Genomic DNA, 15522 nt, shown 5'->3' on the forward strand with positions numbered 1-15522 from the left:
GCATGGTAGATTTTCTCTTAAAATAACAAGATACATCACTTCCCCAAGGCATAAACATAATAATATTATATACTTATTTCTTATCAAGTAACACAGATTAATTAAATAGATTCATACTCTTGTTAAAGGATAACCAAGTATCTTTGCTAAAATAGGGAAGTTAATCATGATGTGTTTAAGGTTAATGGCTTGTGAGCATATAGGTTCATATATCTCAACCCATTCAGTCTATTGTGTCAAAGAGTTAACCTCAATATCATGGCATATGCATATCTTGGAAATGTTGGAGATGGCTAGAATCGGCAATGAGCAAAGCCCGGTTAGACCACTACTGGAATGAGCCAAAAGTTGATTTTCAATCCAAAGTAAACGGTTAATCAACGGAAAATCTTTGGAAAAGAGAAAAGAGTTCATCTCAAACTCAACGCATTTAAAGCCTTAAATGAATTGAATCGCACTCCCCGATTTAATTTCTCTATTGATATGCAAGCAACCCATAAATAATCTTAAATCATCTTTTGCTCATGATCGAATTCCCTTCTCGTTTAAAAAGGGTTTTTCAACTCAAGCAAAGTCTTTCGAATTTGTTCAAAAGTTTTATAACGTACAATTTTAACACGTATTGAAATGTAATACATTATATAAAACATTTTCTTTTTATTTTCAACTAAGAAGTTAATAACGACCTACCCTTCTATTCATTATTTAAGTATGTCTACTTGAAATACTTATAATATTCATAATGAAATCAATATACATCTACTTTAGCTCCTGAACTACCCCTTATCAATAACCTATAATACTTGGTGACGCCACCACCACTCATAACCGCGGCTGCATCGTGCGGGTAGTCTATCTTTTTAAGGCATGTTTTTCTTTTAAACTTCAAATCTATTCTATTCTTAATACACTCAAAATAAATCTTAAACTACCCCATACCGAGATTAAACCCTGGACTTTACGTTAAGAGATAAAGAGTCTCTACCACATGTAGGCTAACCACAAAACGATTAAAAGCTTTTAAGAATAAACAAGTTTCTTTCTTTTCTTTTTTTGGTAATGACAATATTTAGCATACACGATTGTATACTTCAATATAAAAAGTTGAAAATAACTATTAAAAACCAAGCCTGTTAAGCAAGTTCTACTTGGCTCAATACAAGAACCTGCTAAAGTTTGCCCTGAATGTGAGTTCAAGTTGAGTTGAAGCAAGAATTACTTAATTGAAGTTCAACCCGCTTCCAGCACTAATTACACATATATGAGTATTTACATTTAACGGACTGAAAACTTGATAAGAGCTTGAGTCGGGTTGTTTGCATATTGGATCTAACCCTGTCCAACCATGATAAATGAAAGGTCATATACCTGCTGAGGTTTACACATAGTCTGCCAGTAGAATGTTACAACACAAAAAGGAAAACTTCCATTGAGTTGAAAACAACAATGACAGGGGATGCTGTACATTGATTTTTTTTTTAAAACGGGCGTATTTTGCGGGTGGTTTGTCAAACAAGTTTTGGCAAAAAAAAAAAATTATGAACCGGGTAAACCGGTAGTGGCATTACCGGGTTCAAAAAAGTCACCCGAAACCGGTATTGGCAATACCGGGTTCAGAAATGAATCTCGAGACCGGGTTTGCCATTATCGGTCTCCCATGAATGTCCATTTCAAAAAAAAATTCCGCTGTACATTTGGTTCGTCTTGAATATATCATGCATCAATTCATGCTTAAAGCGAAGTGGAGGTAGGAAGCACATCATCCGGCTTATTTTCAAGCGCTTGGTAGTGGTCACTAGATTCTCGTTGTCTTCATTATATCTGTCTGCACTGTGAAGAAAAATGCCTGCAGAATCAAAATGCCGAAGAAACATGAAAATGTTCAGAGCTTTAATATGCCACTTTACCGCATCTTATCTACCACTTGGCGATATTCAATCACTTCATCCTCATTAAAAGTCTATTCATTGTTCAATACAGGTGTATTGACCAAGTCAAATACTTATCATGCCCTTTGGGGATTATAGCATAAAGAAAGGCTTAATGATCAATACCATTTATAGCTTGTAAAGGATGGAAAGATAGATAAAATGTTGGTGCAATTTTACCAAAAGTACGAAAACAGTTGAATGATTTTGTTCTTGTAACGCCATACCTATAAACCATATTCCAGCAACCAAAAACAACACTGAAGTTAGGATCAGAGTGGATGTCCTCCAGTTGTCAAATTTGTCCTGTGTAAGAAACGCAAGAAATTTGCTTTTATATTGGAAATTCATCAAATCCGAAAAAAGTCCCGAAATGATATTGAAGACATCACGTGAGGTAGAGTTAGGTCAAGCATCAGTATACCATCTAGTCACTTAGATCAGAATATACTCCAATAAGACCAGTGCAGCCAATGAAAGAACCCATGTATTCGATGCTGTATGAAATTTCTCAGTTTTGGGTTTTGACGTTTTGTTCTATCATATAAGTCATAATTGACTTAATGTGGGTTCACAAACTAAAACATGTAGAAGGGAGGCAAATGTTATCGTATCAGTTCAGCCTATAAGAATTAGAGGTGCCAAATTTGGCCAGTTTAGCCTGATAAATAGGTTGGTTTCAATTTGAACATGCCAAATAAAAATAGCTAAATTAGAAACAGATAAAATGGATTGCGAGTCTCCTAACGTTTGCTTTTAATACATATAGCTTCCAAAATCATGTTCTTGAGAAAAATAAGACTATAATTATTTGCAATATACTTGATCAATAAACAATCAATATCTGGAATAAACTGCTTTGGAGCTGTCCAGCCTTGTCCATTTCAACGCTTACAGATTACCCTTGCTGATATGGACCTTTATTACATGACCCATTTTGACAAGTTGCTCAACCCACTCATTTTGCCACCTCTAGCCATATAGAAGGAACCAAAAGACAAACCTGGAGTATCCCATTAAGTGGAGAGGACTGCACATCACCAAAGGTGTGAATAGACACAGTTGACACAGCCATAGATAATGGTCGTAGACTTGGTTTAACAGTATGGAGACAAACAAAATTCACAGGACCCTGCAGCGTATACAATGTACCTCTCAAATCAGATTAACAAAATATTATAAAAAATGACATCAAAGTTTAAAATTTACATCCTTAACAACAAGAGTTACCTGAGTGGAAAAAACGAGAATCTCCCCAGTAAGAAAGAGAGCCATGTAAACGTACAAGTTACTGAAACAAAAGGCACTAAAGCAAAATATTTCTCCAAAGAACGTCTTGCGGAAAGTAGCTGCAAATTGTAAGAAAATACAAACACAAATTTATGGTTCATTTCAAGAAATTGGGCAAGTCAGCAAAGTTACACGATATTCAAATTCTTAATGCACAAGTTTGAAGTAATTGTAGCAAAAATGACCAGGTTAGGTGGTTTGGTAAGTAGTCAAAATAAAGTATTAGGTAAGTATAGAAACAGGTTGGATCAAAACAAAAAACTTTTCTTGTTATACATATTTTTATGGGAAAATTACATACAAAATTAAAGGTCTAGTTCTTAGTTTGGACTAGTTTTGTAAAAATCCCCGATTTAGACACATTTACCTTGGAAACAATAGAACAAAACACGGATTATCTATAGCCAGTAATAAAAAGACACTTGGCTTTTCCTTTTCTCCCTCCCTTCTTCTCTGTGACATTAACCAAGCCACATCCATATCCCATGGAACCTTTTTCTGCTTTCTTTCTCTCAAAACTAACAATTACATGAATCCGACTCTAATAATGTTACACGTACACACCCACGTCCACGTCCCCATGTTCTACTTTTCCGATAGTTTAGTTTGCTTAAATAAATTAGATTTCGTTTGTAGTTATTTCCTATGGTCAGTAGTTTGTACTTAAGTCAAGTGGTGTAGTTAGGTTGTCATGTACTCAAAAACTAATGATCAATCAGAGATCTCATGCTTTGTATTTGTGTGTTTCTATCATTGTCTCCATTCTCCAACAAGAACAAGTATTACGAGTAAGTCACTTATATTGTTATGAGAGCATATTATTCATAATACGAATAATATTGGAAGGTCCATTCATCAACCAAGTATTGAAATATTTGAAGCATTTGATGAAGTATGTAGAAACTTCTTTAAAAAAAACATGTTATGTATTGGGGGGAGAAGAATGGAAGGGTGGCTGGTTTTTGGCTTGGTATTTTTTGGGTAGGCCACATGGAAAACTATGGAAGGGTTGGTTTTTGGCCTCCTGTTGTTGTTGCCACATGGAAAACTATGGAAGAAGGGAAAAAGCCAGGTGTCCTTTTTTTACTGGTCATAGATTGTTCGTTGCTGTTTTCTACTGTTCACCCGTGGGTTTGTTCAAATTGGGAATTTTCATAAAAGTAGTCCAAACAAAGAACTATACCCTTTAATTTGTCCATACACGTAATTTTCCCTATTTTTATTTATAATGTGACACTCTTTTTGCCCAACCTTCTATTATTACTCGAGCGAACTTGAAGATCAAACTCGACTGAACCTCGAGTTAAAACGAACCAACAACAGATGTGAAATTCACAAAGTGGACTTGACCTACACGATCTTCATTATGGAATGGGGTATTACATCCCGAAACGAGGTTCATGACTTTGAAACGAAGATGGTCAATTTAACAATTGTCTCCTCACAACCCTTTTTGAAACGAACCTTAATTACTTAAATCGAGTTTCAAAGACAGAAACGAGCCACTGAAAACGGACTTGAGAGGTAGAAAGAGCTTTAGCTTTTGAAACAAGGCTTACTTATGAGACGAGGTTCAATGCATTCCTCGAACAGGAAAAGTGTGTTCATCCGTATATGCCGAATATGGTCAAATGTATTCGTTACAAGCATAAAAAGTGTGTTCTCTTCTTCTCTAAGCACAAACACAAAAAGTTTCGTGATCTACTCCCTTCTTATGTAGTGTATATGTTTTCATTTTGCATTCTCTTTCTCCAAACACAAATACAGCAAAAACATGAAACAACAACTTACAAAAATCTATGCCATCTTGTTACTTCACCGTCGCCGCCAACTTTGCCAGAACCATCACACCAAAAATATCCCCGGATTTGGCCCAAATTGGTCAAAGCCGGTTTTAGCCCGAACAAGTTACAAAACCGATTGGTATAGATTTGGTTTTTCAATTCCCAAAACCGGTTACAAACCGAACTGGTTCTTTAGAATGTTTTACCAAAAATCGGTTCCACCAAAGAACTGGTCTTCTTCACCTCTACAGGCAACAGATAAATAATCTTATGCTCATGAACTCCCTGTCTCAAGTGTAAAAAGGACTTTTCAACTCCAACAAAGCTATTTTTTTTTGGGAAATGGTTATACCTGTGAATTTTATAACAACACCCAAACAATAAAGTACAAGTAATGTGGCTGATATACCACACTAGTTACCATGCAACATGCTGCATGTGAGATTACAATAAACAACCTATCTAGCACGACCAACAAGAAAATCCATATCTTACATTATAAGTGACTGATAGCATAAGAAGAAAAAAAAAGCACTAATGCTAAGTCTTGGAAACATCTGGAATATGCCAATCTGAAAGAAATCCTTAGCGGTGCACTTGAATGTAATGGTTGCCAGCTTCATACGAACTGTGTTGACAATGATTTCTTTAATTTGAGCTGCATTTCTTTCTTTGATGGAGAACAGATGAGTGTTTCTTTCTTGCCAAATGACATAAGTTGTAGCAGCCACTAACAACCTTCCAATCACGCTTTTGATTGAGACGGACTTCGAGATAGAAATAAGCCAATCAACTATATCTTTCCATTGATGTGAAACCCGCTGTATGCCTGCTAAAGGTTTAACGAGATCCCAAATCTGCCTAGAGAAAGAACATTCAAAGAATAAGTGGTTATGAGAGTATGGTCCATGCTTGCATAACAAGCAGCACAAAAGGTTCAGGTTGGTTGCGCCACCAACTTCCCAAGGCTTGAGACGATCCTGAGTTTTGAGTTTTTCCTTCATAACGAGCCACATGGTGAGTGCATGTTTAGGAATGGCTTGAGGAAACCAAACCAGATTAACCCAGTCAATCTCTATACCACGAACACGGATCGTATCCCAAACCACAGTAGTAGAGAACTTCCTTTCCTTCCCATTTGAATCTACCCAAATCAATTCATCCTTTTTGTCACAAGTCAGTGATGGGGGCTGGATATTGATTAGGACGGGAAAAAGGTCATACCAAGCAATTGGCCATTTCCAAATACCATTGTTAATCATATCACTAATCGTAGAGTGTATTCTGAAACCACATCCATTAATAGCTCTAGGGGAGATGCATTGACTCATTGGACAAGAAGTATGCCAGTTATCAAACCACATGGAAGTATTATTCCCATTGCCAAGACGTGACCTTATATGGGGACGAATAATACTTCTGATTTGTAACAATTTCCTCCATCCCCAGCTCATATTAGCTTGTAATAGGACATCCCAAAAATTACGCTCCTTTAACTTATAGGAGTATATCCAGTCCACCCAAAGGGTATTTCGCTTATTCAAGATACACCAGATGTGATTAGCCATAAGCGAAATATTAATGTCATTAATCTTTCTAATTCCAAGACCACCCTCATATTTAGGTTGACAGACATATTTCCAAGCAACATTTGCTTTTGTTTTTCCGTCCAAACTATGATTCCAAAGAAACTTACGCATTAAAGCTTTTATGTTTTGTTAAAAACTTTCTTGACATACAATTTTAAAAATGTGGGCTAACCTCATTAAAGCTTCAACGAGTCCCTCTCTTTCTTAATTTTGGTAATAAAAATTTTTAGCATACACGATTGTAGACTTCAAATAAAGTTGAAAATATTTGTTAGAAACCAAGCATGCTCAGAAAGTTCTACTTGGCTCAATCCATGAACCTACTAATGTTTGCTGTAAGTGCGCTCAAGTAGAGCTGAAGCAAGAACTTTTCAACTTAAGTTCAACTGGCTTATCACACTAATCACACATATTTGAGAATTTACATATAATGGACTAAAAGCTTGTTAAGAGCTTGAGTCGGGACGCTTGCATATTGTATCTGACTCTGCACAACCCATGATAAATGAAAGGCCATATACGGATATACCTAATTGAGGTTTACACATACTGAGTAGAATCTTACAACACAGAGAAGGAAAACTTCTATTGAGTTGAGAACAATGACAGGGTATGCTGTACATTTGCTTCATCTTGAATCTATCATCCATCAATTCATGCTTAAAGTGAAGTGGAGGTATAAATCGCATCATCTGGCTTGTTTAAAAGCAACGGTATTACGTCTGAGTGCTTGGTAGAAGTCACTAGATTCTTGTTGTCTTCACTGTATCCGTCTGCATTATGAAGAAAAATGCCTGCAGAATCAAAATGCACCAAAGAAACATGAAACATTAAATGCTACTTGGCGATTTCAACGACTTCATCCTCGTTAAATGTCTTTAATGTTTAACGAGTCAAATATCTATGAGGCCCTTTTGATTATAAAATAATGAAAGCCTAATGATCAAATATCATTTATAACTTGCAAAGATAAGGATAGAAAGATACATAAAATGTTAGCGCAGTTTTACCAAAAGTAAGAAAACATTTGAATGACTATATTCTTGTAACACCATACCTATGAACCATATTCCAGATGCCAGAAACAATAATGAATTTAGGATCAGAAAGGATGTCCTCCAGTTGTCAACTTTGTCCTGCATAAGAAATACAGAAATTTGCATTTATGTTGGAAATATATTACATCTGAAACAAGTCCCAAAATGATATTGAAGATTTAACTTGAGGTAGAACTAGGTTCAAGGTGTGTTTTCTCTACTGATTAACAAACAAAAGGATGTAGAAGGGAGTCAAATGATATTGTATCAGATTATATATTTATTTACAAATGTTATTGTATCCACAAATATTTTGTCAAAAAAATAAAATTATCAATATCTGGAATAAGCTTTGGGTCTATCCAGCCTTGTGCAATTCAACCCTTACGGATTACTCTTTCTGATATGAACTTTTGTTACATGACCCATTTTGACCAGTTAATCAACCCACGCATTATGTCACCTCTAGCCATATGGCAGGAACCAAAAGACAAACCTGGAGTATCCCAACAAGTGGAGTGGATGGCACAGCACCAAAGATGCGAACAGACACTGTTAACATAGCCATAGCTAATGGTCGTAAACTTGGTTTAACAGTATGGAGATTAACAAAATTCACAGGAACCTGCAGTGGATACAACGTACTTCTCAAATCAGAATAACAAATACTAAATAATGCACACCACAGATACAACATCCTTAACAAAAAAGTTTACCGTAGCGGCAAGACCGAAAATCTCCCCAATAACATAGAGAACCATGAAAACGTACAAGTTACTGAAACAAAAGGCACTAGTGCAAAATATTGCCCCAAAGAACGTCGTTGCAGAAAGTAGCTGCAAATTGTAAGCAAATACAAAACGCAAATTTTTGGCTCAATTATTCAAGAAATTGGATAAGTAGTCAAAGTTACACGATATTCAGATTCTCAATGTACACTTTGAAGTAGAGTGGCAAAAATGTCCAGGTCAGGTGGTATGGTTAGGGAATCAAAACAGATAATTATAAGTATGCGTTGAAACAGGTTGCGCCAAATGTCAACACAAATCACTTTCATTTTTTATATATAATTTTATGAAACACTTTTTGCCCAATGTTTATATTATTATTTTTTAATTTATTTAACCATATAAATTTTCAATCCATGTGACCTCTTTAAACCTTGGCCCATTTTCTCTTAGAATTTATGTTATATTACCAGTTTGAACAATTAGAGATAAAACTTAACCCCAATCAACCCATCAAGATATATATGGTCAAAGTTGCCACCTCCAACTTGAAGATTTCATGAATGTCCAAAGTCGCCACGATAGATAATATGAATCTCTACCTTAAAAGCATTAGATACTGTGGAATTCATGCGATCCAAGATAATACTTCCCCCCAATGTTCCCAGTGTTCCACCACTTAATGTCATTCCTCCAAATACGAAATCTGCATTATTCTGTGGAAAATGAAACATTCAGATGATAACTTGGCAGCTTTCTTCTAATTCACTTTTCTTTTTTTCTTTTCTATATCACATTGAATTGTATCATTTCTAACACAAACCAAAAGTCAAGGTAAAAGTCATATTGGCTTACCATTTGATATATACTATAACCAGCCTTTGGTGCCCAGTAGGAATATGCACCAAAGACAAACGTGTAAGCAATAAAACCTAACATATTGATCACGTATTTCTTCTCGTGTAAAAGAGCTTGTATATCTAGCCAAAATGTGGATAACTGGCTCGATGTAAATGAAAGGTAGCTGCAACCAAAAGAATTCAAATTTATTTTTAAACCACCTATCAATGATTTTATAGAATTAGAGTGCAACCAAAAAAATTCAAATTTATTTTAAACCACCTATCAATGATTTTATAGAATGAGAGTTCTATATAATGTTATTGCTTTGAGAAATACCTCGAATGTTTCTTGGAGCTATGTTCAGGAAGATCCTCATTCAATGACGTGGGGAACCTCCTATCGGTTGACATACCTATATGGATAAGAACTCGTCAAACAATGGTGCAAACCAATATTCTGCTTGTATTATAAATAAAAAACTGATAGAAAATGTACCTTTCATATGCAAAGGTTTCATTGTAAAACCCAAAAAAGCAAATGGCAGCATTATAATTGCCTCACCAAAAAATGCACAACGCCAACCTAAACTAGCTCCAACCTATGAAACACAGAACAGGAGGCATTAATTTTGACTTAATAAGGTTGAAATAGATTATTTGAGTAATCATTAAAGCTCAAAAAAATAAGGATTAGGTACATACCAGTCCTCCATAAACATAACCGACGGCATTTCCAACCGAAGTGGACACAAAGAATATTCCCAGACATGCTGCTCTCTGAGGAACAAATGGATAAATTTACTAGGTTTGGAATGTGTATTTAATAAAGCTAGATGTGATGGATATGGTACTTTGAACTCAATCCTGGTATGAAGAATAGACACCTTGTAAAAAGTTAAAAGGCAACTACTTCTGTTAGTGAGGTCATATTTACGCTTTAAAACTTCTGTTCGCTTAATTTAGAAAAACCAAAAGTTGGATATTTTCAACAGCATTTACGTGCTTGTTATAATTATGCTCAAAAGATGGTTTTTAGAAACATACCACATAAAACTAGAACAGACTTTAGAACGACAAGACGTATACAAATGTGGTGTTATTACCAAGTGAGAAAGAAAACCTGATCTACTGGAGCATTTTCATCAATGAATGGAGGTGCAAGACTTAAGAAAGAAGCTTCACCAACACCAATTAGCCTAACAACAACAATATTTAAGTGACGCCAAAAGCTACAACCAGAAGCCACATGTTACAAAAGTCTATGGTTTTGAAGTATTCGACTCACATTCGGCATATTGTGAGAGACCAAAAGTCAACTGAAAACCCACAACCAGCTGCAGCAAGAGTCCATACCGACAATCCAACTCCAATAAGCCTAAAAGGGTCAATGCTGCACCAAATAAACCCACTATTAAACTATTTTGACCCAAAAATGTATCATGATAGAAATTCCAAGATATATTAGTAATACCAAAGCATACAGCATACTACAAAACATTCTAATAAAGTACAGTATGTAAATGTACAGGAATGGTATTACATAACACAAGATGGTACTAAATGATCTCAAGTTATACCAATAAGATACTAACATAGTAATATGTGATGTTTGACAATGGTATGAGATAGTACAAAATTGATACAATTAGGGATGAATGATATTTGAAAACATGGAAAAAACGTTTTCTGACAAGCTCGATGTTTATAAATTTTATCTATCATTAGGTCAAACAAATTCCTTCAGATATCATATTACTTATGTAAGCAAAAACTTTCAACAGACATCTATATCAGCACATGATCGTTTCAATATGATAGAGAATGGAAAAGGCAAAAGGAGGTTCAAATCTGTCGTGTCAAATGTCAACCTGCTTATAAAACCTTGTAGGTTATTGTATTTGATTGTATGAATAATGAGATTAGAAAAGGCCATATTTATAGGCTAATCTAAACTTGTTTACCAAGTATTACAATGATATTAGGAAACTATATTTATCTAAGATATGGAAACTAATATATATTCTAATACTGCTTACTTTGACCATGACCCATTTTAGAAACAATACCCTTTTACATACTGCTTAATTGTTCATGCAGCCTAATACCTATTTTGTCAATTTGACCCATAACTTAATCTGCAAAACCCACCCATTTTGTCACCAACATGTTTTATTGGAAGATATGTCAGACCCCAGTTATGGTATTTATGTTAATCCTTAGTTTGATATAGCTGCTATGTTTAGGGTATTAGTTAGCAATATTAGATCACCATTGGATTATAGTTTATTAATCGTCATTGGACAAGACGATTTCTTTCAGAAGTAGATTGAACCTTTATTATATTCATATTTCGGTTGATCTGTTAAACATAAACTTCAATGAATTGTATAAGATAAAACTTTTAAAATTAAACAGTGCTTAGGTGTAGGCAGCAAAAAAGATACCAAATCCTAAATCGGATCCCTAAAATGTTTGTTAAACAATGATCAAATCTAAAGCATAAATTAGATAATAGATTTGAACTACCAGATAATGACACCTGACTTTGGTCCACCAAACCATCAGGTAAAACCATTACCAGAACAGATGTTCGTAGAAACATTTTATGCTTACACATAAGATAATTATGTCGTTAACGATTCACCACACCATATAAGACTTAATTCGTACGAAATTGAATTCACTAAAGATATGTGTTTATCAAACTTTCTTGTATATAGAGCAAGTTCATGCACTACAGTTGGATTAGATTGCATTTGAGTATATGACAAAGATGGCCACCGCGTATACCATACTTTTCTTACAGAATTTAGTATAACAGATATACATATTAAGTGGATGTTAACAACTTAGAGTAAACCTAACATTTTGGTATCTGTTAAAAATGGTACTCTAAAGACACATTGGAGACTAAATACCTCTTGGCCAATGATGCAAATATGGGAGAAGCGACAAGAAGCCCAACCATGAAAGCTGATGAAATAACACCATCTCTAAAATTGTTCAGATTCAAATCACCCCTGTAAAAATGTGAACATATAGAAATCATCTGACCCATGATGTTATACAAAAACGAAATGAATCGTAGAAATAATACTTACTGAATTCCACTACCATCAGAGCACATACCACTTTCCGTGCAAATTCTGGGACTCCCATTTACCCCATTACTTGCAATTGCTCCTCGATCCACAGAATTCACCACGTTGATGACACAGAACGCTACAATTAACCTGTGCATATAGGATCTATAAGTCCCACGAGATCATATTACACTCAAAACTAACTAATAATGTAAAGACCAGTTAGCCCACTTTGCAAGTAGGCATGATAGAAAGTACCGTTTCGCATTCATCTCATTTCAGACTTAAGTTGTGTTTAGTAATGGAATGGACAACGTAATGGAACGATAATGATAGTTGACTGAGCCACTACAATTCTAATGTCCATTGTTGATTGCTCAAAAAAGTTGGTACTAAACGGAATAAGTAAAGGGTAAATCGGCGGGCACCCCTTAATCCCATGTACCAAATTTACGACATAATGAGAAAGTAACTGTGAATTGCCATAGTACTATATCAGGTCTTATTTTTTCAGTAGGATCAAAAACCATAAAAAGAAGAACGAAAGAAAGAAAAGTTAAAGCAGTGTCTACCTTTTAGGAGTGAACCAAGAAGGAGCTTGAGCCTCATCAGATAAAGCTGCTGTATCTATAACCATTTCTCTATCTCTATCTCTATCTATGTAGGCTTTTGTGATTTCTTAAACTTTTTCAAGTCCCTTATTATAAATCTTCCTCTGCCTGAAAAAAAACACACACATATATATATACATAAAGCTCAAGATCATGGACATTCTTGGATTTGCATAGTTTTTAGGACGAATTGCCAAATTACAACTATTTATAATGTAGGGAAAAATCCATAAAAAAAACAACTTTTTTTTCAAAATGAACCTATTTAGTTTTCGATTATTAAAAAGTTGCATTTCTAATAAAGATAAGTGCCACATTTATCGTACCATATCATCAAAATTTGCTTACGTGCATGTTTTACTAAAAAATAAAAATACATACATCTTGGACATGCCTCCCACTGATTTTATTAATGAGTAACCGATCAATCAAATAAGGTTATAATGAGTTTTGTATCTATAGGTCAGGCGTTAGATTTCAGTTCTAAATCTAATAAGAAAATTGAAGCCATATAGAACTTAAAACATAATTTAATGAAATAAATAACATTAAAAGTACACATGTCAATCAAGGATTACGCCACATGTCGTTTCAAGAACATCTCAATCCTAGCCAAGAGTTACACATTATTTCTATGTCTAATAAGAAAATTGAATCCATATACAATTAGAAAAAACTAATTTAATAAAATAACTAAATTAAAAGGACGCATGTCAAGGATTACTCCACGTATCGTTTGAAGAACATTTCAATCTTGTTTTAGTTTATTGGTATATATATATATATTTGTTGATAAAAAAAAAAGTTAAATTTATTTTATTTTTTCAGACTTCTTATTGATTAATTTTAAATTGATGATGTCAAATTTGAATTCAATGGATGAATTGTGAAGTAGTAACTGAACTTGATGATACTTTAGTGCAATGAATATAAAATTGAAAAGGAAAATGAATGAATGAATGCAGCTGTTCTTAATTTAGTTTCCAGGAAAATAAGTTAGATGATAATAATTTGTTTGACCGAATAGTTCAACTTCAAGGAATTAAAATCTTAGGACTGATTATTATGTATATAAGCATCCGTGTGTTGTGGTGGTAAGATGATGGAGTGATAAGTCATAGAGTGTGATAGGTATTGAATAGAATGTGATGGCGGTATGTTGATTTCAATCACAATTTTCAGAAAATGTTTAATCCTCAAAAAATCAAAATGTGAATTTGGTTTTTTAAAAACAACGTTAACAAATATTTTAAAAAAGAAAGTTTATAAAGCTTACATCTTATATGGTTGAAATAGTAAATGGTTTAAAATACCATTTGAACAAAGTACAAGGGTTATAATAGAAAACTGAGTAAACTATTGTATCTAATATCATAAAGTCAACATTATATTTGGTTAAATCATGCAGAGAAAAAAACGTACCTATATCAAACTAGTTTTTTATTCGGACATTGCCCCGAATGATGTAACGATATATCATTGACAACGTGAATAAAGTCGGTGATACGTAAATACTACACATACATTATATATAACTTATAAAGCACGATCCTAAAACTAAAAGAAACAGCAACACGAAGAATTTCGCGTTGTAACTTTAACGAAAACAAATTATTAATATATATTTTGACTAATTGTATTCTAGTTTATATCATATAATTAACACTCGTAAGTTATATGTGTAAAAACATAAGCTTTTAACTACATATTAAATTTTATATGCCTTGTCATTTTAAATTTGTATATAAAAAAGTTGTATATATATTATATACATATGCATATATTCTATGAAAAATGATATGATGATAGTACAAAAGTTGTGCTCTAAAATTAAACACCTCCACGTAGAAGGTATATGATGCCTTTATGGCAAAAGACAATAAGAAACGGTGGGCTGATTTTCCAAGCTATCTCTCACAAATATGCCTTTATAGTGTCAAAAGTCAAAAGACTCAAAGTAATGTGGCAAAAGACGAAAATGACAAAAGTTTACTGTCTATAAACGGAACTTGAAATTAAGAGTGGTTAAGATGGATCATCAATATACAGAAGGGGAGAGTTTACCGGGGGAGGGAAGATGGAGAGTGCTCTTTTGCAGGGGACACCACCACCATTCAACTGTATGTACATACATATACATTATATTACATTATGGAGTATATATAGGAAGTTCACGTGAAAACGTACTAAGTCATTTTTTTTTTAATTGCCTGACACCATTTGTAGATCTAATCATTTCATATATACTATATTATATATATGCATATGAACAATATAATATAAATTAGTGTAAAATGTTCATTTAAAACTAATAATTTTATGAAACTTAAAAAACAATGTGTTTTCTTAAAAAAAAAAAAGTTATAAACACATTGTGTTAAATTCTGATCACAATGTGTTTTAGTCAATTTTTTAATTTTTATGAAAATTTTAGTTTTCAAATCATCACCACCCATAAACTAATACTATAATAGATACGAGTAATATATTATGATAAACTAATACTATCATAGATACGAGTAATATATTATGATGTCCATCGATCAACGACTAAAGTCAAACAAAATTTGTATTATTTCTCAAAATTACATGCATAGCATGGTAGGTACACAAGGCATAAGGTTATGGGC

At 33.8% G+C, this 15522-nt stretch overlaps 1 protein-coding gene across 1 annotated transcript; it reads right to left on the reverse strand.

Moving 5' to 3' along the window:
* Nucleotides 1-7093: 7093 nt before the first annotated feature.
* LOC122599808 (probable sphingolipid transporter spinster homolog 2) lies at nucleotides 7094-13043 on the reverse strand. The gene is made up of 14 exons (XM_043772394.1): nucleotides 12854-13043; nucleotides 12300-12431; nucleotides 12117-12218; nucleotides 10484-10588; nucleotides 10319-10394; nucleotides 9901-9975; nucleotides 9695-9797; nucleotides 9536-9611; nucleotides 9212-9380; nucleotides 8959-9072; nucleotides 8345-8464; nucleotides 8125-8253; nucleotides 7649-7727; nucleotides 7094-7385 (listed from the first exon to the last, which is right to left on the reverse strand). The coding sequence occupies exons 1-14, from the start codon at nucleotides 12916-12918 to the stop codon at nucleotides 7252-7254; spliced, it is 1479 nt and encodes a 492-aa protein (XP_043628329.1). The 5' UTR covers nucleotides 12919-13043; the 3' UTR covers nucleotides 7094-7251.
* Between the last annotated feature and the right edge of the window lie 2479 nt (nucleotides 13044-15522).

Source organism: Erigeron canadensis, chromosome 5, assembly GCF_010389155.1.
Source record: "Erigeron canadensis isolate Cc75 chromosome 5, C_canadensis_v1, whole genome shotgun sequence".
Taxonomy (NCBI): domain Eukaryota; kingdom Viridiplantae; phylum Streptophyta; class Magnoliopsida; order Asterales; family Asteraceae; genus Erigeron; species Erigeron canadensis.